Here is a 24,253-nt window from a genome sequence, read left to right as displayed (position 1 = left end):
TTTTCATGAGAACTTTTAAAATATACAAATGATCAGTGTTTTATTTATAGGGAACAAGATGTTATAATACATCAACATTCAGTGAATCCAGAGGCCAAGTCAAAGCACACATGGGAAGCTGCCCTATTACACTTACAAATAAAAAATGATATTATATTATGATTATTCTGAAGAATACAACATTCTAGAATATCCACAAGGACAATCCATGAGCAGAGCTTTCAATCCTTAGCCCAGGCTAGCTCTAGAGTCACAAGTAGGACCCCACAGGAAGAGTGCAGGTCCTTGTCACAGGACAGATATGGCTGAACTAGAAGACGACCATCACTTACTTTAGACTCAAGTTCGAGAAGGTCAGAGTGGCCCATAGCCGGCTCAGAAACCACTTTTTGTAAAAAATGTAATTCCTTTTTCTTGCTTTCTAATTCTTTTGGAAATTTTTCAGTGACCATATATGAATTAAATTTTATCTCCTCCTCTAGCCTCTTCATTAAACCTTTAAAAGACAAAGTAAATGTAAGATTAGTTCAAAAGGGTATGCACTATGATATTCCTCCCCTGCTTTGTGAGTCAGGCAGGAGCAGTGGGGTTCCGTGTCAGAGCTCTCTGTATGCTTCTATACGGCACCATAGAGATCACTGACATCTTACCAGGGTCATAGGATAAGTATAAATCACAATTTACATACAAAGAGTTATAACAAAAGTGACATTAGGATCTTTCTAAGTTTATAAGATAGTTCCTTAAGTTACAAACTCTGCACAAATAATAGTTACAGAAGCAGATCTATCAGTGTCCTATTTCACTTCTGGTATTTAAGCCAGTGAGCCAAAGGGAACACAAATAAATCTACCCTGGGGCTCTCCTAACATGGGTGCTTTATTCCTTTCCTTCCCTTTCCTTCCCTTTCCTTTCCTTTTTCCTTTTCCTTTTCCTTTTCCTTTCCTTTTTCCTTTCCTTTTTCCTTTCCTTTTTCCTTTCCTTTTTCCTTTCCTTTTTCCTTTCCTTTCCTTTCCTTTCCTTTCCTTTCCTTTCCTTTCCTTTCCCGTCTTTGTGTGTATTTGTGTGTGCATGTATGTGTTATTTTTCAAGGCAAGGTTTCTCCGTGTAGCCCTGGCTGTCCTGGAACTCACTCTGTAGACCAGGCTGGCCTTGAACTCACAAAGATCCACCTGCCTCTGCCTCTGCAGTGCTAGCATTAAAGGCGTGCCTGGCTTCTTTTTCTTCAATGGCATCTTACTTCTAATAGTTCATAAACAGTAATGCATGGCGATGTGCCAGCCTCAGACAGAGCTAGAGGTCAACAAGTTCAAATCCGGAAAAGAGAAATAAAAGTGCCCACTTCCATAAATGTTTTAGATTTAGTTGCTTTTAATTTTTTTAAGTATTAATTTATAGTAAATATTTTTAAGATTTAATAGTTTTCTTACTTTGGCAGATGTACAACTGTATACAGATTTTCAGTGAATAATGGTTTTATTGTAAATTCCCAGCCTGGAGAGATTTACATAGTTTATTTTTGATCTTTCCGTTACACATTTACAAATTCTGGCTTGACTTTTAAAAATGATGAGTTTCTAGCTTAAGTAATCTATGTATGAAGATTGCATAACAAACCTGGCCCAAAGCCTTAAAATTATTTTTAGTTCTGTTGTACAAATAGGACATGCAAAATTTTATTAATGCAAATTCACAAGTTTTCCATTCATTCTTTCTATGCTTTCCCATCTCTTTTCAGGACTGGACAAAGGTATAGAAGGGAAGGGTGCACTGTGGCCTCTCGGGTGCCCATCCCCACGCACTTTCTCACTGACTCTACATTCGGTCTTCTTTGTCATCTGCAGGTAATTACACACGTCCTATAAGCACAGTGCATGGAATTAAAGTCTAAAATGTTTTTTAATATAAGGGTCTTAAATATTTATATTTTTAATAATTCATTTTTATTTTATGCGCATTTGTGTTTTGCCTGCATGTATGTCTCTGTGATTGTGTCAGAACCCTGGAACTAGAGTTACAGACAGTTATGAACTGAATGTGGGTGCTGGGGATTGAACCTGGGTCCTCTGGAAGAACAGCTAGTACTCTTAACCACTGAGCCATCTCTCCAGCCTTAATTACTTTTCTATTTTAAAGAGTTTTAAAGGGCTGAAGAGATGGCTCAGTGGATAAACGCACTGACTGTTCTTCTGAAGGTCCTGAGTTCAAATCTCAGCAACCACATGGTGGCTCACAACCATCCATAATGAGATCTGATGCCCTCTACTAGAGTGTCTGAAGAGAGCAACAGTGTACTCACTAAATAAATAAATCTTGTTTTTTTGTTTTTTTTTTTTAAAAAGAGCGTTAAAAACACAAACTAACCCTACAGTAACAAGAAGTAGATCAATACCTGCTTGAAGAAGGAAACAGGGTCCAAGGAAGGCATTGCAAAGGCCACAGAGAACGTTCTGGTGAGAAGCATGTCAGCTATCTTGATTAAAGGCTGATGGCAGTCTGGGATAGAGCTCAGAAGTATGCAGAGTGCCTGCCCTGCATGCATGAGTTATGAGCAGGGGATCCTGGGCCTCAGTTCCTATCTACTTACAAAGTACATGCATAACATATAATATCTTATTTTTATCTATATTTTCAGCCAGTTTTTCTCATTTGATTTTTCCCTTCTGTCAGTGGAAAACATGATGTTCTTTTTATCCAAAGTTCCTACCTTCTATTGTATAACTGTTTCCTTGAAACTATATACTGAAACACTATATCCTGCAGGGAAGCCCCCTTATAAGGAAGCTAAACTCAAAATAGCTTCAGGAAGTTCCTGAAATTGACCAGATTCATGAGGTCCCTCCCTCCTGAAGTAAGCAATAAAGCTGCTGAGTTACTATCAGACTAGTTGTTATTCTTGGTTGTCAACTTGACTGTATCTGAAATTACCTAAAACCCATAATTGGAGAGCACACTTGTGAGGGGATTTTAGCTTAATTTGAAATAGGAAGATCTACTTCTAATCTGTATTTTTGAGGTAGGAAGACAGGCCTTTAATCCCTATCTTTTGAGGTGAGAAAACCCACATCTAATATGGGCTGCACCTTCTTCTGGATGCCTATGTAAGGAAGGTCATGCAAGAAGGAAGTTTTTATTCTTTGACAGTCATCTCGGCTTGCTATCCAGTCCACTACTTCACTGGCATTAAAGTCCACTTCTTTGGGATTCCAGTGAAGACCAGTTGGAACCTCCAGATTCAGGAACTGAGCAACTACTGGGTTCTTGGATTTTTGGTTCATAGCCAGCCAGCCATTGTTGAATTAGCTGGACCATAGGCTGTATATAACAGTATACACACAGATACACACACATTCATATTCATTATATAAGGTAAATTACTCTAGAGAACCCTGACTAATACACTAGTCAAAATTCATAGAAGACTCTGAGACAGGCAAGCTGTCTGAAAGGAGGCATTGTCCTGGCTTCCTGGGAGAGGTGTAGACCTTGGAAAGGACACTCTCTAACCCATTGAGCTGCCTGCACACATTCCACTGTGCTCCAGGTTCCCAGGTTCTGTGAGCTGTCACCCATTCTGGGGTGGGCTTTGGTGATACAGATGTCTTTGAATCACCTCTGCTCCTGTAAGTAACCCCTCACCTATATTCCTCTAAGTAGCCATAAAAAAAAAAAAAAAAAAAAAAAAAAACATGGATCACTAAGCAGGACTTTGGTATCTTCACACTGGCCTGTGAGGAGACATGTGCTGCATCTCCCCGGGAAAAGTTTTATGTCACATAACACACCCCAACTACTAACAGAATATTTACTAAATTTCTGACACAGAAATTATTTTTTGATACTGTAATGTGGCCGTAATATAATGAAATCTTTAGGATATTCATCTTCCTTTTATAAGAGAAACATGAAGAACATATCCTACACATGTAGGGAAAATCTGTTGAGACTTTACCTCCTAAGAAAAATTAGTAAACAAAGAATTAAATAAAGGACACCCACAACCAAATGTATGCTTACTACTTAAACTGGAACTTAGGGTGAGGTGAACCGAGAGATTATACAAAAAGCCAGACAAGTATTAGCTACTCATCTTGTAAATCTTTATTTTCATTTCATTTCTTTCTTTCCTTTTTTTTTTCAGGGTTTATTTTATTTTATGTCTGGGTATTTTGCCTACATTGTATATCTGTGCACCACATGTGTGCAGTACCCACAGATGTCAGAGAAGGACATCAGATCCCCTAGAGCTGAAGTTACAGATGGTTGTAAACTGTCATCTGGGTGCTGGGAACTGAACCTGGGTCCTCTGTAAGAGCCACAAGTGCTAAGCCATTTTACCATTTTAACTACTGAGCCATTACTCCAGCCCCCGCACTGTCTCTTTTACTAGCTTTATTGGGCTAATACGTAACTGCCCCAAAGTTCACCCATTCAGAGGTATAATTTAATGATTTCAATATATAAACAGTTACCCAACCACCAGAACAATTTATTAGGTCATTATTAGCAAAGAAATCTCTGAACTCATTTGCAGGCACTTACTTCTACCTGTTTCTTCCCAGCACTAGACAGCTAGGGACTTCTATCTCTCTGGCTTTTCTTCTTCTTCCTCATCATCATCATCATCATCATCATTATTTTATGTATATGTGTGTTCTATCTGCATGAACACCTATGCACCAGAAGAGGGCATTGGACCCCATTACAGATGGTTGTGAGCCACCATGTGGTTGCTAGGGACTGAACTCAGGACCTCTGGAAGAGCAGCCAGTGCTTTTAACCACTGAGCCATCTCTCCAGCCCTCTATGGATTTTCTTATAAACAGTATCATACAATACATAGTCTTTTGTGATTGGCTTCTTACAGTTATGTTTTCATCTACGCCATAAGCATGTATTAGAACTTTATCCACTTTGGCAGCACAGTAACATTCCATTGTATAAATATGCATGTTAGGAATATGTGGGTAAGCTGGGCAGTGGTGGCACACACTTTTAATCCCAGCACTTGGGAGGCAGAGGCAGGCAGATTTCTGAGTTCGAGGCCAGCCTGTTCTAGAGAGTGAGTTCCAGGACAGCCAGGGCTAAACCCTGTCTTGAAAAACAAACAAACAAACAAACAAACAAACAACCAAAAAAGAATATGTGGGTTGCTTCAACTCTTTTGTTTACTACAAATAATGCTACTGTGGACATGTATGTTCAAGTCTTTGTGTGAATAGATGTTTTACATCTCTTAAGTATATGCCTAAGATTAGAAAGAGAGGCTCCAGAGCTAACGAGAGGGCTCAGCAAGCCAAGGTGCTTGCCACCAACCAGATCAGATCTGATGCGCTAAGTCTGATCTCTGGAGCCCACAGGATAGAAGAAAACCAGCTCCCACAAGTAAGCTGTCTTCTGACCTCAGTACTTTTACGGTGGTACATCTGCCTCCTCACAAATAAACGTTAAAAACAGAAAGACGTTCATATGGTAATAACTTAGCATTTTGAAGAATATCTAGGCTGTTTTTCAAAGAAGCTACATCCTTACATTTCCACAAACAAACACGAGGATCCCGATTTCTGTCCATCTTTGCCAACACCTGTGACTGTCTGTTCCTTTAGTACTGGCATCCTGTGTATCATGTATGATTTATAGGTCAGTACCGCTCCCTCGGCTAGATATTCACATTGTAATTTTTCTCCAACACGAAACAGGAATGAGAGCTTTGCGCCACCCTTAGCTTGTGTGACCTCCTTTCTAATGAGCAAGGCCACCTCAGTGCCTGTGTTGGGATTAAGTGGGTCATGAGAACAGCTCGTCACCTGCAGAGAGCGAGCTATGAAGAGCCCAGCCGGGGCATCCACATTATCACCGGCTACTCTACAAACCCCGCCAGAGAAAACACTAGCTTCAAGGTCTACTATTTCAGTTTTGTTTTTTTTTTCTGAGACAGGGTTTCTGTAATCTGTAATCCCTGGCTGTCCTGGAACTCACTCTGTAGACCAGGCTGGCACTCCCAAGTGCTAGGATTACAGGTATGTGCCATAATTGCCAACCTTGATTCTTTTTCTTTTCAGCCTTGACATTCATCACCACACTTATCCTAAGCACACAGGGAAGAGCCTACTTCCATAGTTAACATTACTTTTACCATTTGGCTGAAAATAGGAGACAGAAAAGTAGTTTTGAAAACCCATGGATATTTTTTTTTTTAATCAGGATTCCTTTTGACCAGGTAGGAACGGAAATGATGCTCTAAAGTGTTGAGACAGTTAATGCCCACCAACCATTTGAAGGGATCTCCTGGTGTAAATTAACTATCTCTAGTCATCTGCACCACAGAGGGACTTCACTTACTCTCTGGCTTGGCATCTGCCGCCGCGTGCCGCATGCTTTTCAGCTGGTTTTGCACTCTCTGCAATCTCTGCACCGCATGAAACAGCTTTAAATGACAAGTCAGCTTATTACTCAGTCAGTCAGGTGGGACAATGTTTAGACAAGCAATGGGAAACACATGGGATTCCTACACTACTGAAGAAACAGGGAAATACTAAGAAAATAGCTGCACTAAACTAAAAATGTAACTGGTTTTCTCAATATATTTTCATGTTAATTTAAATTTTTATTTATTTATTTGTGGTGTGTGTGTGTGTGTGTGTGTGTATGTGTGTGTGTGTGTGTGTGTGCCTGAGTGCATGTGTGCCAGAAAGGAGTGTCAGATCCCATGGAGTCATGGAATCAGTTACAGGAAGTTGCAAGTCATCCTCTGTGTGCGGGGAGCCACACGGGGATCTCCCGAGAGCAGTGCTCGCTGTTAACTACTAAACAAACCATCATCCAGTCCCTCATGCAAACTTTAAAAAATGCTTCCAGAACAGTTTTCTTTAGTTAGTTTAAGTTAGTGATTGAAGAAAAATCTTCGGCTTGGATGTGGTGGCATGCACCTTTAATCCAAGCACTCAGGAGACAGAGGCAGGAGGATGTCTGTGAGTTCAAGGCCAGGTTACATAGTCAGCTCCAGGACAGCAAGGACTACATAGGAAAATCCTGTCCCAAGATAAATAAACAATAACTATTCCTTAGAGAGATGCTTGCCTTCCCTGTGTAACATGGTTTTCTTGACCCTAGGGAATGTAAACATTCGCAGTAATGCCTCAGCAGCAGAGCTGACCTTAAATCACCACGTGAGGCTCAGGGGATGGAACCCAGCACTGCAGTGGGCACTGAGCTGCCAAGTCAGCTCCCACAGAGCCTAGTGTCTCGGCTGCCAGCTTAAACTGGCAATGTAGGAATTACACTGATTTGAAATATATGTTTAAAGTTTAAGGTAGATTTTTTTTAATAAATTAGAATAATACTTTAAAGCCAAATATTTTCTTCTTTAAGGTAAAGTATGGCTGTGTGGGTGACTGAGCCACTGCTCTTCCTTACAAGTTTCTGTGGCACTGTCAGCAGCAGCCTCCATGGGGCTCCATGTGACAGGAAGCTCATGTTCTGGACTGCACGAGGCTCAGGCTGTCCTACAGACCCCTCTGTTGTGGGGCAGGGGATGAGCTGCTGACCACGCAGTGTTGACCAGGCGCCCTGCATCTGAGGCGGTGAGAATAGTCTTTTGCTTTCACTGATTGCACCACCCTGTACGTTTTATTCCAGTGACAAATAAGCAAACTGTGTGGTAAAATAAAAAGTAAAAAGAAATCTGGTGATACAGTTCCATTGTAGAGTGTTTGTCTAATGTGTGTCTGAGGGTCAACCCTCAAATACTGAAAAAAAGAAAAAAAAGAAACGAAAGAAAAACAGTAGTCTTGACTGGGGAGATAGCTCAATCATACAGTACTCGTGTAGCATGAGAAAGGCTCCTGGCTTGATTCCCAGCAACACACACACACACACACACACATGCACTCACACACACACTCACACTCACACATACACAAAAGCTGTCCTAAAGAAAAAGAGTAGGTCTATCATGCTACCAAAAGGAAATAAGAAACTGTAAAATTCTTCTTTTGCTTCTGTTGTCCTGGGTATAAACTTCCGGTGGATACCTGATTCTTTTGTTCCTGTTTCTGTTGTGCAAGAAACTCTTCTCTCTCCTTCTCGACTCGAAGCTGCCTTGCTATTTTAAGCATCCGCTGATGATTCTGAACAGTCTCCACCTACAGTAAGACAAGAAGTAGTCCATGGTGCTGTCACGCTGGAGAAAGGCATTAGCAGGCCACGTGACCCAAGCTCCGCTTATCATTCCCTCTTGGTAAACAGTACTCCCCAGAGAAGACAGCCAAGCTTTCAACTCAGGTCCTTCTAGGCTGCTGCCGGGGAGATCCCTTCCTTCTGTGTCACTTGAGTCCATCCTCCACTGGACGCCCAGGCCTGGCTTAATCTTTATGTGCATTCCTAAGTCTCTGCCAGTCCTCAGGACTAGGGCTGAGGTATACAGGGTAATTCATGACTTACCCTCTTCTTCAACCGTTCAACTCTCTTCATGAGCTGGTCTTTTTCCTCCTCCATTGCACTGATATCCTAAAAAGCAGCAAAGAAGTTATTAACACACTCAGTCGGCAGGATGAGGTGAGGCTTGCCCAAGCCCTGCATCTTCCATAACCAGAGCAGGAAGGAACAAAGGCCCTCTTTTGATTTAAGGGCATTCTCATTTTCCTCCAGGCTTCTTTATGCAAGAAAAAAAAATGTTTTTGGCAGCATGGCATTCATCTAGAAAAGCAACTAAAGCAGGTTATAGCACAGCAAGGTAAAGCTGCCAGCCGGCACATTTGTGTTCTGATTCCAAATATGCCTACATGATTCTTCCAAGCTCTTCCATAATGAAATGTGTGCGGGTCTAAATGCATGAACAGCTGCTGACAGCCCATCTGCTCTGCTAAATACCAACCACATAGCCTGCCAATTTCCCATCAGAACTATTTTTAAGGTTATGATTGGGGGGGAGGTTATTTGGTTGTTTGGTTTTGTTTTGTTTTTGAGACAGGGTCTCCCTAGATAATCCTGACTGTCTTAGAACTCACTATGTAGACCAGACTGGCCTCAATTTCAAAAGATCGACCTGCCTCTGCCCCCAAGTGCTAGAATTAAAGGCATGTGCCACCATGCCCTACCCATATGGTATTCTTAAAATGTAAAACTGAAGTTTGTCGTGGTGCGGGGCACACACCTTTAATCCCAGTGCTCAGGAGACAAAGGCAAGTAGATCTCTGTGAGTCTGAAGCCAACCTGATCTACAGAACAAGTTCTAGGTCAGTCAAAGCTACACAAGAGAAACCCTGTCTCAAAAAACTAAAATGAAAAAAAAAATGGCCAGGCACGATGGCTCGCACCTTTAAAATTGTTTCTGAAAAGAAAAAAAATTAAAAATAAACTGCTTCTTTTAAATCAGCTCTACAAAAGTTTGTAAGGAAAACAGAGAAGCAAACAAATTTCTGTCTTAAACAAACAAGCAAAGGCAAAACAAAACAAACAAAACCCAAAGGCTCATGCAGAAATACTATAAGTTACAAGTATAATGGTAGCTATTACTAGTAGGATTTCAGGAAATATTGATAGTGCTGTGCTAAAGAATAATGTAAGAAGTCATAAAATAAACGTGCATCCTTTCAGGCCATAAACTCTGCACATGGGATGTTCTAGTAAAATAGTCACAATGGCAAACAAGATGGTTCATTAGGTAAGGACACTTGGTGCTAAGCCTGACAACCTGAGATCAATTCCTGGGACTTACATGGTGTGTGTGTGTGTGAATGTTTGTTAAGACAGGGTTTCTCTGTATAGCCCTGGCTATCTTGGAACTCACTCTGGAGACCAGGCTGTCCTTGAACTCAGAGATATCTACCTGTCTCTGCTTCCCAAATGCTAGGATCAAAGGTATGAGCTACCACATTGCCCAGAAAAGTTGGCTTTTTTCTTTTTTAAAAGATTTGTTTTGTGTGAGCTGTCTTCAGACACACCAGAAGAGGACAGCAAATCCCATCACAGATGGTTGTGAGCCACCATGTGGTTGCTGGGATTTGAACTCAGGACCTCTGAAAGAGCAGTCAGTGCTCCTAACCTCTGAGCCATCTCTCCAGCCCCCAGACTTTTTCTATAAGGATTCTTACCGATGCCAATGAAGCTAAAAGAATTGTAAAGAATCTAAATGTCTGACAATGATTAAGTACAACGTAACAAAATGAAAGTAGTGAAGAAGATGACACAGAAGACTATTTAATGACATGAGAAAAAGTCATAAACTGACATTGCCTGAAAGAAGCAAATGACAATCATTATGTATAGTTCAATTCCAAGGAAAATGTCAACAGCAGGTATCCTGAGAGCGTGTGATTGTGACTGAACTCTTTTTATTTCTTCTGTCACCATGTGTTCTAAATCTGTTACAGAGAACAGGTTCAAGGATATTTAGCTATAATGAATGAAATTAAAGTCAGACTCGGGATTCTTTCATCTCTGTGACTCACTCGCAGGATGCAGGAGATGGACCCCGTCCTCTGACTGGTCCTTCTTATCAGAAAGAACTATGCTCCCCTCCATCTCCAACACTGAACAGACTCCTCCTGAGGGCCTGGCACATGCCAAGCAGCAAGCAGGCCCTGGGCACACAGCGGTGAGGACGCAAACCTCGGTTCTTGCCTTCTTGGGGCCTTCGTGCAGTTAGAAAGACAGACAGTAAGGCACTTATAAGGGCAATGAATGCCATCACAGGAAAAGAACTAGGGAAAGTGATCTATTTAGGGAGTCAGGGACGGCTTCCCTGAGGAAGAAACTTTGATGTCCCCGATTTAATGAGAATATAAAGATAGCACTCATAACTCAGGAATTCTAAAAATACAAGATTCATGCACGTCAGAATAGCAAGTCTTTAAGGAAAGTACTTAAAGGCCTGGGCATAATGTAAAAATATTTTCTGGAGAACATGCATTAAAAGCCCTAAAGTAATTTATGCATGTCAATAAGAAATTTTACATCTAAAAAGTATTGCAAAGAAACAAACCCAGCCATGCAAAAGTTATATTGATAATCATGGCATTATTTACAATCGCAAAAATACTGAAGCCAAAGTATAAACAGAAAATAGATTTGGCCATTGTAGTAACAATGGATATGCACACACAGTGGAACGATTACAAAGCGGCAGGGGCAGGAGAGATGGCTCAGTGGCTAAGCCATATAGGCACAGGTTCAGTTCCCAGCACCCACAGTAGACAGCCTATGACTCCAGCTCTTGGGACGTCAACATCGTCCTCTGGCCTCCCACACAGATGCACGCGTAAAGAAACAGTGAGACTCACTGGTGAGAAAGCTCAACAAGCAACCTGGAGCCAGGACCGACCCGAGTGCAGCCCTCCAGGACCGACCCGAGTGCAGCCCTGTTCTCCAGGACCGACCCGAGTGCAGCCCTGTTCTCCAGGACCGACCCGAGTGCAGCCCTGTTCTCCAGGACCGACCCGAGTGCAGCCCTGTTCTCCAGGACCGACCCGAGTGCAGCCCTGTTCTCCAGGACCGACCCGAGTGCAGCCCTGTTCTCCAGGACCGACCCGAGTGCAGCCCTGTTCTCCAGGACCGACCCGAGTGCAGCCCTGTTCTCCAGGACCGACCCGAGTGCAGCCCTGTTCTCCAGGACCGACCCGAGTGCAGCCCTGTTCTCCAGGACCGACCCGAGTGCAGCCCTGTTCTCCAGGACCGACCCGAGTGCAGCCCTGTTCTCCAGGACCGACCCGAGTGCAGCCCTGTTCTCCAGGACCGACCTACGTAATGGGCAGGCGTGGGAGCAACACCTGTAATCCCAGCACGAGGAGCTGAAACAGGAGGATCTCAGAGCTTTGCTGGCTAGACAGTATAACCTAAATAGAGCTTCGGGCCAATGAGAAACCCTGTCTCTAAGGAGTATGGGATCCTAAGGGAGTCCTCTGACCCTCATTTAAAAAAGCAAAATGGAGTAATTACATGTTCTATGTTCTCAAATAAACACACTGCAACTTTTCCTTTTTCATTCTTTTCTGCATTTTCTATATCATATGAGGAATGCCTATCAAATAAAGATTCAAAATGAAGTACTTCTAAATCCCTGCTAGTTATCAACATCAAACATGCGCCCAGTGCCCTCACTGATTCCTTTAGCAGAGAACAGGAGAGGGAAGACTGGGCCGACTGAGCGGAGGAGGGTGTCAGCGCTGGGGTGGAGATGGCTGGGGGTGGAGCTCGCTGCCCAGTCAGACTAGCCTAAGCTTCAGGCCCAGTCAGGGATTCTGCCTCAAAAAATAACACACAGAGAAGAGAAAGACTCCAGATGACCCCTAGCTTCTACATGCACACATATGGATACATATGTCTACACACAAACACATATACACAACATATTAAAGGTCCTACAAAAGCAGTCATTTACCTAGTTTCCAAAAAGTAAAAACGCATGCTGAATTTACTAAAATCAAAAAAAAAAAAAATCAGAGGTAGGTGGATTTCTGAGTTCGAGGCCAGCCTGGTCTACAGAGTGAGTTCCAGGATAAGCCCAGTATAATGCCAGTGCAAGTGGAGCCGTCTTTACCCTTCTTATTTCTGCTGTGGAGAATCCAGACGTTCGCAGCTGCTCACACTCTTTATGCAGAGTTTTAAAGGCTTCCATCAGCTCTTCATACTGGAAAGGAAGCCAGCAGGTTAGCAGGCGCGTGTCCTCTTCACCGAGCCACCCACTCCCCTGCAGCAATCACTTCAGTCCTGAGAGGAACAGCACTAAAAACATTATGGCACAAGAATATAATTCTCGGCCCTGGAAAGCTGAGGCAGGATTGTGAGTGCGAACTCAGAATGGGCTACATATCAAAGTCTTGTCTCAAAAACAAAACAAAGCCCCCTCACATCCTTCTCAGTTTCCTCACTAAATACTGTCTCAGTCTACCCTCTAGCTATGTCGACCTAGAACAGTCCATGCTCCCACCTGCAGGTTACCTGTTCTATGTCCTCTGAGAATACTCACGACACACTCCCTCTTAATCCGAGTCACAGATTCATTCCAATAAATAGTGGCATAGATACGACTAGCCTATGCTAAGCCAGCTCTGGCTGCCTATCAGAGAGATATCATGTTATAACAGAGGAGTTGCCCATCTGGCTTCTTCCAAGAAACAGCAGGGGCCAGGAGGGTAAGACCTGTACTTGTCATACAGAACTTCACAGCCCTAGGGAGCAGGGCGTGGTCCCTGCAGGTGTGTAATAGAGTAGTCGAGTTAATGAAACTCGACAGCTACAGCTCTTACCCTGATTTTTCCATCAAGGGCACTGATGGGAAAAGGTCTGAAAGTGTAGCTCAGTGGTAGAACCCGTGCCTCGCAGACCTAAGATCTGGTCAACTGCTAGCACCACACACACCACTGTTTTTCTTTAAAATGACAATATCAGAAAATCAATACTTGTGACTGATAATATGCTATAAATCTACAAAGTATTCATTCTAAAGCTTTTCATTGAGAAAGACAAAATATATGAAACTCGACAGCTACAGCTCTTACCCTGATTTTTCCATCAAGGGCACTGATGGAAAAAGGTCTGAAAGTGTAGCTCAGTGGTAGAACCCGTGCCTCGCAGACCTAAGATCTGGTCAACTGCTAGCACCACACACACCACTGTTTTTCTTTAAAATGACAATATCAGAAAATCAATACTTGTGACTGATAATATGCTATAAATCTACAAAGTATTCATTCTAAAGCTTTTCATTGAGAAAGACAAAATATAATTTTTATTACAGTATTTGCTAAATGTGTCTCTTGGACCTGCTTCAAGAACATCATCTTCACTACTTTTTATCCTCTTAATTAGCTGAGCATATTAAAAGATATTATTAATAAACTTCCTTTAGAAGGTTTATTTACATTACCAAATACATATCAAACATATATTCAAAATGCAATCTTTTAAAATCTCTGCTATGGTTTATGTAATATATAAGAACCATTTATGAAGGGTGTTGGGAGGAGCAGCCACACCCACACACATATCCCTGTCTCCTTTATCATATAAACGCCTACTGTATCTTCTCATATAAATGCCTCCTATGGCATCTGACCTATGTACTTGTATAGCTGCAGCTTTAAGACATCAATTGACACCTGTCTCCATGAACCTCATAGTCAACTGGAAAAGACAGAATGACAAACTTTGTAACAAACTGACCCAAATCAACCTAACTACTATGAAGTGAAAGTATAAAAACTAAAATACTTTGAACCCCACGCTGGTTATTGTTTCTACGGTCTTTGGTCAGCCGAGTACGTTGTGACACGAGGACCAGGACCCAGAGCAGCTGAATCCTCAGTAACCATGCACTTAACGACCTAAGGTCAGAATCCAGTGCTGATGAGAAAAACATATCGCAACTCCAAACATCCCATGCTACCCTGCCCTGAGAGACTGCGGGCCTTGCTCTGCTTCAGGGATCGCTCAGCTGCAGGCCTCGCATGTTCCAACAGGGCTCACATGCTCCAACTGGGCAGCGGCAACATGAATGTCTACCATTTGTCCAGGTGGAATTATGATGGTGGCTGGATTCTCTCTCAGTTGGATGACAAACTACATGGTTGCCTTACTGATCAGCACAGCGCCCTGAGATCACAAACTTGGGAGAATTTACTAAGCACAGAAGTACTTGGACATCTTCCTTTCCCATTCCTAGGTCCTAGCACTAAACAGTATTTGTGGGTCAAAACCCACAGTGTTCGCCATGACTACGGCTGACCCTGAGCTGACACTCTTTTCCCTGCTGGAATCACCTGAGTAAGAATTAACGAGCAACTGACATGGTGCTCCGATAGCTCTCACCATTGCCGTGTACCTGCTTATTGGTGTCAGCCACGGTCTCATCTTGAAGAAACTCACTCGGCACTTCTAGTTTTATTAAGAAACGAGCTAAATATGCTCTTTTCTTGAGTTCATTGCTCCGCTGAAGAAGCCAGTGGAGCACCGGGTAAATCACAGGCTTACTTCCAATCACCAAACCCTGGCGGAAGGTGCTCCTAAAGCGGAAACGACAGAGATGGTCTCAGCCCGGCTAGAAAAGACAGCTGTTATTCAAAGGGTGGTAGACAGAGTCACAACTGCCTTATATAACTACTTTTAAAATATGGATACAAAGCTAATGCAGCCTTACATTAGTCAGAAAGTTAGATCCTCAGTATAGCACTAAAGTATCCAAGAAGTTGTGTTGAAACCATTAACGGCAGAGTTAACCTTAAAACTTTATTTGCTGGGCAGCATTTAAGTTGGTTTGGTTTCTTAAGATTTATTATTTCTATTTGTGTGCATGTGTATATTTGTATAAATATATGCTGTGTGTGTGTGTGTGTGTATAGGTGTCTGAGTGTGTATAAATGTCTGTGTCTGTGTGTCTCTCTGTGTATGTCTGTGTCTCATTGTGTGTGTCTGTGTGTGTGTTTGTGTCTGTGTGTGTCTGTGTATGTCTGTGTCTCTCTGTGTGTGTCTGTGTCTCACTGTGTGGTCTGTGTCTGTGTGTGTCTGTGTATGTCTGTCTCACTGTGTCTGTGTGTATCTGCGTGTGTGTGTGTGTGTGTGTGTGTGTGTGTGTGTGTATATGTTTGTGTGTGTGTCTATGTGTTTATGCCCTGAGAGGCCAGAAGAGGGCCTATGATCCCTGGACCTGGAGTTGTAGGTGGGTGTGAGCCACCAAACTCAGGTCCTCTGGGGGAGCAGCAAACATCCCTCCAGCCCCAGTGCTGTTTTCATGTAATGACACGATCATAAAATGGATTTGCCTGACTGCTAGTGACAGGGAAGAACTGACCCACCTAAGACTTCAATGTAACACAACAGCATTACAAGGATTAGAACTTGTTGCTTTTCAAACTCTGTGAGGCCATCAGATGAGGGAAGACCAGGTGTTACCCATGAAGACCAACTGTATTATCTGGAGGTTTGGCTTCAAGAAAGCATGACTCTCGGCCACCCAGATGCCCCAAGACTCCCAGGGACTGAACCATCAACCAAGGAGCACACATGGTTCCAGCCAAAAATGTGGCAGAGGAAGGCCTTGTTGGGCATCAGTGGGAGGAATGGTCTTTGGTCAGCTAAAGGCTCAACAGAGGCCTGAACAAAGGGAAACCGAAGAGGGGGGAGTGTGCTGGGTGGAGACATATATGTGGAGGCAGGGGGAAGGAGGAAGGGGAGGGGTTGGGGTCTCAGGGGAGGGGGGATATCAGGAAAGGTTTTACCATTGGCAATGTAAATGAAGACGATATTCAATAAAAATAAATAAATTTAAAAAGAAAGGAAGGAAGGAAGGAAGGAAGGAAGGAAGAAAGAAAGAAAGAAAGAAAGAAAAGAAAAGAAAAGAAAAGAAAAGAAAAGAAAAGAAAAGAAAAGAAAAGAAAAGAAAAGAAAAAAGAAGAAAGAAGGAAAGCAAGCAAGCATAGTTTTAAGACAGCACGGCCCCGGAGCAGATCCTCACATGTCTGTGGCATTTCCCGGAGGTTTGTACTTAAGGATACCAAGAAGGTTCAACATTCGTTTGGCTGTCTGCTCTGGCATCTCCTCTCTGATATCAACTTCTTGCTAACAAATAAAGAAGTTGAAAAATATGTTATCCTTGTATGTTTAACAAAGAAAGATATTTAAACTCATCAACAAGTTTGTTCTGCTAGAGCACAGCACAAACAATGCTCTCTTCATCAGACAGATTAAGGACAGGCTCCCTAATTCCAAGTCAGAGCAGGATTCACATTTTTAATGTCAAGCTTCAAAAGTCTCCAATGGGAAAGTGAATAAAAGACATGCACTAACTTGCAATATAATAAAACCTTTTATAAAATGCATATTTATTCCAGGACCAAATCTATTTGTGTCTACAAGTAGAGAAATAATGTCTCAATAAGTAGATAATTGAGGGACGGTAGGAAATGGCTCACTGGGTAAAATGGCTCTGCAACCAAGACTGGCAAGCCCAGTTCAACCACAGGGATTCATGTGGTAGAGGAAACCGATGCCTGCAAGTTGTCCTCTGACCTCCACATAGGTTTGATAGCATGTACATGCTCCCCAAATGCACACAACATGTACATGCCCCCACATGCACACAGCATGTACATGCCCCCACATGCACACAGCATGTACATACCCACCACACATTCATACAGCAAGAATATGCTCCACACATGCACACATCCACACTACACATGCACATAGCATGTACATTCCCCTCCATACACACAGCATGTACATGCCCCCACATGCACACAGCATGTATACGCACCATACATGTACACAAAATGTACATGCCCCACATGCACACAAAATAAATGAAATGCAAACAAATAAAAACTTTACGTAGGCAACTGAAATGTGAGTTAGTAGAGAGGGTGAAAGTTCATTTACTACTCCTTTCCGCACAGGTAAGGAAAGGACTTTCTGACACACCCACGGCAGTTAATTAAGAGGCAAAGGTGGGCTATCCTGCTACACTTTTCATTACAAAGGAGAAAACTTACCTTGGGGTCAATCTCAGCCAGGACGTCATTGAGAACTTGTAATAGTTGCATTGGTCCCAAAGAATCAAATGTGATTAAATTATAGTTCTTCTTAAAAGGTTCCTTATTGAGGCTGTCCACGATGAATTTGATTTGGTCACTCATGATTAATCTTATAGCTTAAAACTACAGAGGGAAAAGAAAAAAGAGGAGAGAGGAATCCTCAATCTTGGTAGCTAATGTGGTGATGGGAGAAAATCAGAATTAAATTTATAGGAAGTAGATAGAGATGCTTCTGCACTGCATACGAAATGCTATGACAAACCAGTTTTGTTGGAAGAAATCAGAATATGAAGATTTTAATATGAAGCCTGTATATGCTGCTAATATTCAATATCAACTGCATTTGTAACAACTCTGGGGCACCTAAACACAGACAAATGAACGATAGTGTCCACCCACATTAGAACTGCCCCCGCATACAGTTTTTACCCTGGTTTAAAGACAGAATTACAGGCAAGCTTTTTATTTTTTTTAAATTGGTAACTCATATTTAAAAATTCAGATTTTCATGATAAAATCCAGATCTTATTCTTTTTGAAAATCAGATCTGGCAGCCCTGAGCTCATATCTGTGCTTTGCCCCAACCACAGAATGCAATGGGGCCCACACACTTCAGGCCTGGCCTGTTCTTCAGGGTTGTTTAGGCCTCTCTCCCTCCCCTGCCCAGCCCCATTACTATTACTGGATTAGCGCGGCAGACCTGGACTCTGCTACCCTGGGTATTCCGGGCCTTGGTTTCCTTTGACCTTCAATGAGGAAAGAGTTTGTAGCGTTCTGGCCTCCACCTCTCCTCAATTCATTTGTAAGCTTCTCATTTCTTGTGAAATAAAGCCCAAACCTTTGCTCTCAAGACCTTTATGAACCAACTTAACCTTTCCCTCTGAAACTTGAGCTCCACCGAGGCTCCGGCCTGCATTCAATCCACTCTGTTCCCTCTCTGATCCTCCTTTTCCTCCACAGAGTGGGTCTCCCCACTCTCCAGGCCTCGCTCACTTGCTGGGGAAATCCTCAGGGAACACACCTGACCTCCATGCCCACCACACCACCTACAAGGCTCTCCTGAGGAAACTTTTATGTTGTTCTAGTTTCTTAGGTGCCTTCCTTTCTTTCTTCCTTCCTTCCTTCCTTCCTTCCTTCCTTCCTTCCTTTTTCTTTCTTTCTCTTTCTTTCTTTCTTTCTTTCTTTCTTTCTTTCTTTCTTTCTCTTTCTTTCTTTCTTTTTTTCTTTGCTAAACTGTACATTCCATGAGGAATCTGTCCGTATTGAACCCGAAACAGTGACTTTTTCTATAGGACTAAAGGAACTTATTCTTTGGCCTCAAGCTGAGAAGCAAAACCAACGGTCCAGAAGCCTAAACATAAAAGAAATCGGCTGTTACAGAGGATCATAACCTTAACTCATTGGAGGTTTGGGCTCCCAGAACCACGTGATGACTCACAAGTACCCCTAACTTCATTTCCAGGGGATCTAACACCCTCTTCTGAACATCAACAGCATCAGGCATCCCTGTGGTACACATACATGACACAAGCAAAACAGTTTCTTATATATATATATATATATATATATATATATATATATATATTGAATAACTAATTTATTTTATTTTATTTTTATTTATTATTATTATTATTATTGTTTTTTTTTGGTTTTTCGAGACAGAGTTTCTCTATGTAGCCCTGTCCTGGAACTCACTCTATAGACCAGGCTGGCTTCGAACTCAAAAATCCACCCACCTCTGCCTCCTGAGTGCTGGGATTAAAGGCATGGGCATGTGCCACCACTGCCCTGCGAGTAACTGATTTTTTAACAGCTGAAATGGCTTTACCAAGGGAAATTGCTTTACTAAAATGAACTGCTGGACTGGGGATTTATGGCTTGCCTAAAATGTAGGAAACTCTGGGTTTGATTCCCAGCACTGAATAAACTGGAGGTGGCTGTACACGCCTATAACATCAGCACTCATGAGGTAGAAGCGGGAAGATCACAAGTGCAAGGTGACCCTTGGCTACTTAGTGAGTTCAGAGCAGCCTGGGCCACCTGAGACCTTGTCACAATCACAGCAACAAAAGTGAACTGCTGTTCCTGAGTAACTGTGCCACACTGTAAGTCCAGAAGTGGGGCGGCTGAGACAGAAGGAGCCAACCTTTAAGGCCAGCCTGGGCTGCACAGTAAAGACCCTCTTAAACTAGAAAAGATATGTTAGACAAGAAGACAAAATTATCTCAATACTTTCTTAGTTAAAATTATGAAATAGATACTGTTTCAGTCAAGACATAAAGCAAGCCATGAGCATCTTACTACACACACACACACACACAAACACACACACACACTCCTTTTAAAACAGGTCTTGCTGTGTAGCCGTGGTTGGCCTGGAACTCACTGTGTAGACCAAGCTTCTGTCTCCTGAGTGCTGGGATTAAAATCAAGAGCCACCAAGTTTGGCATGAAATAGGTTCTTTAATTGGGTAGATGAAGCTTATATTTAGAAGATATTTTGAAAAGAAAGAAGAAAGGAAGAAGAGTAAATAAAGTTGTTTAAAAAGATAAGAAAGGATGGTACAACCAGTATACTTGCTAAATCTAAGGTTTCTTTTAAGTTTATATAAAAGGATTATCTCAGGGATTAGTGGTATGCAATTTTCATCTCAGTGCTAGGAGGCAGAGGCAGGAGGATCTCTGAGTTTGAGGACAGACTGGTCTACGGAGTGAGTTTCAGGACAGCCAGGGCTATACAGAGAAGTATTATCTCAAAAAACAAACGGGAAATAAATAAATTAAAAAGAATATCTTTACTTTTTAAAACTTGGGAGGGTTCAAGTTTTCAACTGTAAAAATCCAATACACATCCTTATATCCACACATATTTAAAACGATTTAGAAGTTATCAATACGGCTTTTTCTTCTTTGAGAAACACAAAATCAAACCAAAGATCTGGATAAACAAGTAAATGCTGCTAAGAGAAGAAAAGAGAGGTCCTCGGGGCTCACGAGTATTACAGGCAGATAATGGTTGCTAGGGGAGGGAAACACATTTTCTTCAGTGCTTTGCCACTGGGAAGGAACCCATGTTCCTGAAAGAAACCATAATTAAACTCGCTGGACCGCCAAAAAAAGAAAAGGGTGGGGGTTGGGCGGCAAAAAAGTCGAAGGGAGACTGAGTCAGGAAATGGAGTGTCAGTGGGCGCTGAAAGGTGAAGAAGGGAATGGGATGATCGAAATACACTGTAGGTATGCATATGTGAATATAATGGTACCCATTTATGCGTAACTAATATATACGGCAATTTTCAAAACTTTTTTGAAAGAAAGAAATGAGTCGGGGTTCCCGCACCCCGCGTCCCCCACCAGCTTTCAGAGGACAGAGACGTTCTTGAACAGGTAGGGCTGTCGGTGCCCGCCGGGCGCTGCGCGCTAAAATTAGCAAAAGCAATTATACTGTCCCTCTTGAGCGCGACCGGCCGAGCTAATTCTCCAGCACTCACCCACAGCAGCACCCAGGGGCCGGGGCAAGAATTAAAACCAGGACGCGCGAGTCATCTGGCCCAGCCGGGGCAGCGCGCGCAGGCCACGGCCTCCTGCGAGGCCCGGGGCCGAGGGGGACCCGCGCGGCCGACCCCCGACAGGCCCTGCCGCCGCCACCGGTCGGGAGCGGGCGCAGCTTGAGGGGACTCGGGGTTCGCGGAGTTCCCGACCGCGAGTTGGCGGGGTTACCTCAAATCCTCCTCACGAAACCGCCTCCCCACCCTCGGGAGGCACCGGGGCGCTAGCGGGTTCCTAGAGACCGCTCCTTGGCAACGGTTGCCATGCGGTGATGTCACTTCCTATGGCTCGGGGCGCGCACTGGGGGCGGGGCCTCTGGCTGGGAAGCTGGGCCCTGGGGTTCGGAGCCACTGCACGAAGCTTAGGGTGACACGGGCTCTTGTGCCCATTCAGACTCCTGCTGATATTAACCTTTGCGAACCGTCTACCGTTCGCACTTGACAAGGGACTTGTGCTGTTTCATTCATTTATTTACCAAACTTGGGGGCGACGACTTGTTTGCAGCAGGACTAGATAGGGGTTGGGGTCAGAAAGCATTGGGCGTGGTTTCCAAATTTAGGTTTTTGACGAAAGAATCTCCAGATTAAACTACACATGGAACAATTATAAACTATGGATTAAGAGACCCAGACATGAGGAGGACAGACAGAAGGACAGACAAATGGGTTAGGTGCTCAGACACCCTTGGAAAGACGGTGCCTTGGACAGACTTGCCACAACCTAAAACTAACAACTGATAAATGAGGCATTTCTTATGTGCCCCATACTGCTGGCTGCTGGGAATACAATAGAGTGCAAGACCCGATAGGGTTGGTTCTATCTTCATAGACATGATGGGGTAAGAAAGACAGTATAGTTCAACAGCCCAGGACCAGGAGAAATGTAACAAGATGCCCCAGTGATGGCAGAGCACGTATGATGTTTTACTATGGGACAGGGATGGCTGAAGGAATCATACTGTCCAGTCTCCATTAGACAGAGCCGTGTTTCAAGACCAGTAAAAAGACTCCTAATGAACTGATGAGGCAGCTCAGCTTGTAAAAGCACTTGGCACACAAACCTAGCAGCAGGTTCCACAAAGACAGATTGTGTCCCTGCCTGCTGACAGACCAAAGAGGAGTTGACTTCTCCCTGTGATTCCTTGGTGGGATTCATTGAGCAGTCGAAGGAGACGTTCCTAGCAACAGTCTTACAACATAGAGATGTTGCTTATTCTGTTTGAAACAAACTATCTGTGGGTAGCTTTTCTTTTCTCCCCAGAGATGCCAGGTCAAGTCTTGTATGTAAGCTCCCAATAATACCCTTTAACGGAATGGTGTTTGAGATTTTTCAGTTCTGAAAGTTTGTCACTTCTACTTCACCCCTCTGTTCCTCACCTCCCACTCCACCCCCTCTTCCTCCACCTCCTCATCCTGTTCTCCTAGTAGCCTGTGCTAGGAAAGAACTCTACCATTGAGTTACATCTCCGACCTTACTTTTTATTTTTATTACGTCCGTCATGTAGTGTGTGTAGGAGGGCCAGGCCTGCTGTGAGCAAGGCCACCCCTGGCCATGTGGACCTGGTCTAGATAAGAAGGGTAGCAGAGCATACCAGGAGGGGCAAGGCAGGATGTACTCCATCATGGGTCCTGCTTCAAGCTCCTGCCTTTTCTTCCCCGCTGATGGACTGCGATCTGTAACCTGAGTAGACCTTTTCCTCCCAAAGTGGCTTTTAGTCATTGCAATGGCTTATATGTGCTTGTCCCAGGGAGTGGCACTATTAGAAGATGTGGCCTTGTTGGAGGAAGTGTGTCACTGTGGAGGATGGACTTGGACATCTTCCTCCTAGATGCCTGAGGGTGCTCAGTCTGTTCCTGGCTTCCTTTGGTTGAAGATGTAGACCCCTCAGCTCCTCCAGCACCATGCCTGCCTGGGTGCTGCCATGCTTCTGCCTTGATGACAATGAACTGAACCTCTGAACCAGTAAGCCAGCCCTGATTAAATCTTGTCCTTTTAAGAGTTGCCGTGATCATAGTGTCTGTTCACAGCAGTAAAACCTTACAACAGTCATGGTAGTTTATTGCTGAAACAAAAAGCAAACTAAAGTGGGTGGTTCAACGCTGTGTACTTGGGAAGTTGAGGCCATCGCATCTGTGTGACTTAATCTACGAGCTCACTCTCATCTTGACTGGCTTTCTCCCTCCTCCATCTCTCCATGTCTCCTCCCACTTTGCTCTGAAGGGGCTGCTGGTACTGGTAGGCTCACTCCTGCCCTGGCAGCCTACTGTTTCAGAAAATTCTTGGAGCAGACTCTCATTGTCCCAAAGTATGTTAGACTATTGCCCCCATATGTCCATTTTTATTTTATGTGTACAGAGGGTTTTTTGCCTGCTTGTGTGTCCACCCCTTACATGCAGTGCCCATGGAGGCCAGAAGGGAGCATCAGACCCTTGGAAATGGAGTTAGAGACTGCTACCAGCCACCACGGGGGCTGATGAGAATCAAACTTGGGTTCTCTGGAAGATGACTTTAACGCCCGAGCCATCTCCCCAGCCCTCAGATGATTCCATTTTTTAAAAAAAAATTCTTTTGGTCATATTTGATTTTGAAACAGTCTTGCCAAGTCACCCTTGATGATCTTGGATCTTTGACCCTCCTGTCTCAAGTGAGATAATCCTGAGTAGCTCAGGTTGAAGGTATACACACCACTGTGCCACACTCCATTCTGTTTGCTTGGGTTTCCGAAATAGGGTCTTTAACATATAGCCCAGACCTGTTTGGAACTCACTGTGTGGCCCAAGCTGGACTCAAACTCTGCCCTGCCTCCACCTTACACAGGCATGTATACTGCAATCACTTCAAATCATTCTTGAATCAACCAGTTCTTTTCTTATGTACTGTAACAGCGACTGTAACAGTGGGTGAGGTTGGTTCTGCAAAAGGAAAGGCTGGGCTTGTTAGCGGAGGAAGAGATGCTGTGCCATCCAGAGCATCCTAGGGCAGTTGTATCAGGAGAGACCATTAATGGTCTCAAAAGCTGGGCATGCGACTCAGTTGGTAGAGCGTTTGCCTCGGATACACAAAGCCCTGGGGTTGGTTCCCAGAACTACTCAAAATTGAGAAAGGTAGTACATGCTTGTTAAGCACTGGGGAGTTAAAGGCCAGCGTATCAGCCATTCTAGGTCATAGAACTTAACTAC

General features: G+C 43.4%; 1 protein-coding gene across 3 annotated transcripts in view; it reads right to left on the bottom strand.

Annotated features, from left to right (window-relative positions):
- Ift81 (intraflagellar transport 81) overlaps positions 1-21,317 on the bottom strand; it is a 75,061-nt gene extending 53,744 nt beyond the window's left edge. For 2 of the 3 annotated variants that reach the window (XM_052168499.1, XM_052168497.1), the window contains exons 1-9: positions 21,246-21,317; positions 17,487-17,651; positions 16,451-16,554; positions 14,822-15,002; positions 12,539-12,628; positions 8,443-8,508; positions 8,034-8,144; positions 6,343-6,427; positions 333-496 (exon numbers count right to left, since the gene is read on the bottom strand). In XM_052168499.1, coding sequence (XP_052024459.1) covers positions 333-496; positions 6,343-6,427; positions 8,034-8,144; positions 8,443-8,508; positions 12,539-12,628; positions 14,822-15,002; positions 16,451-16,554; positions 17,487-17,630 — 945 coding nt within the window. In that variant the 5' untranslated portion in view covers positions 17,631-17,651; positions 21,246-21,317. The other variant, XM_052168498.1, reaches the window with a different exon arrangement.
- Positions 21,318-24,253: the final 2,936 nt, after the last annotated feature.

Source organism: Apodemus sylvaticus, chromosome 22, assembly GCF_947179515.1.
Source record: "Apodemus sylvaticus chromosome 22, mApoSyl1.1, whole genome shotgun sequence".
NCBI classification, from domain to species: domain Eukaryota; kingdom Metazoa; phylum Chordata; class Mammalia; order Rodentia; family Muridae; genus Apodemus; species Apodemus sylvaticus.
The sequence above is the reverse complement of the archived record's forward strand: the minus strand, read 5'-3'. Positions and strand labels throughout refer to the sequence as shown.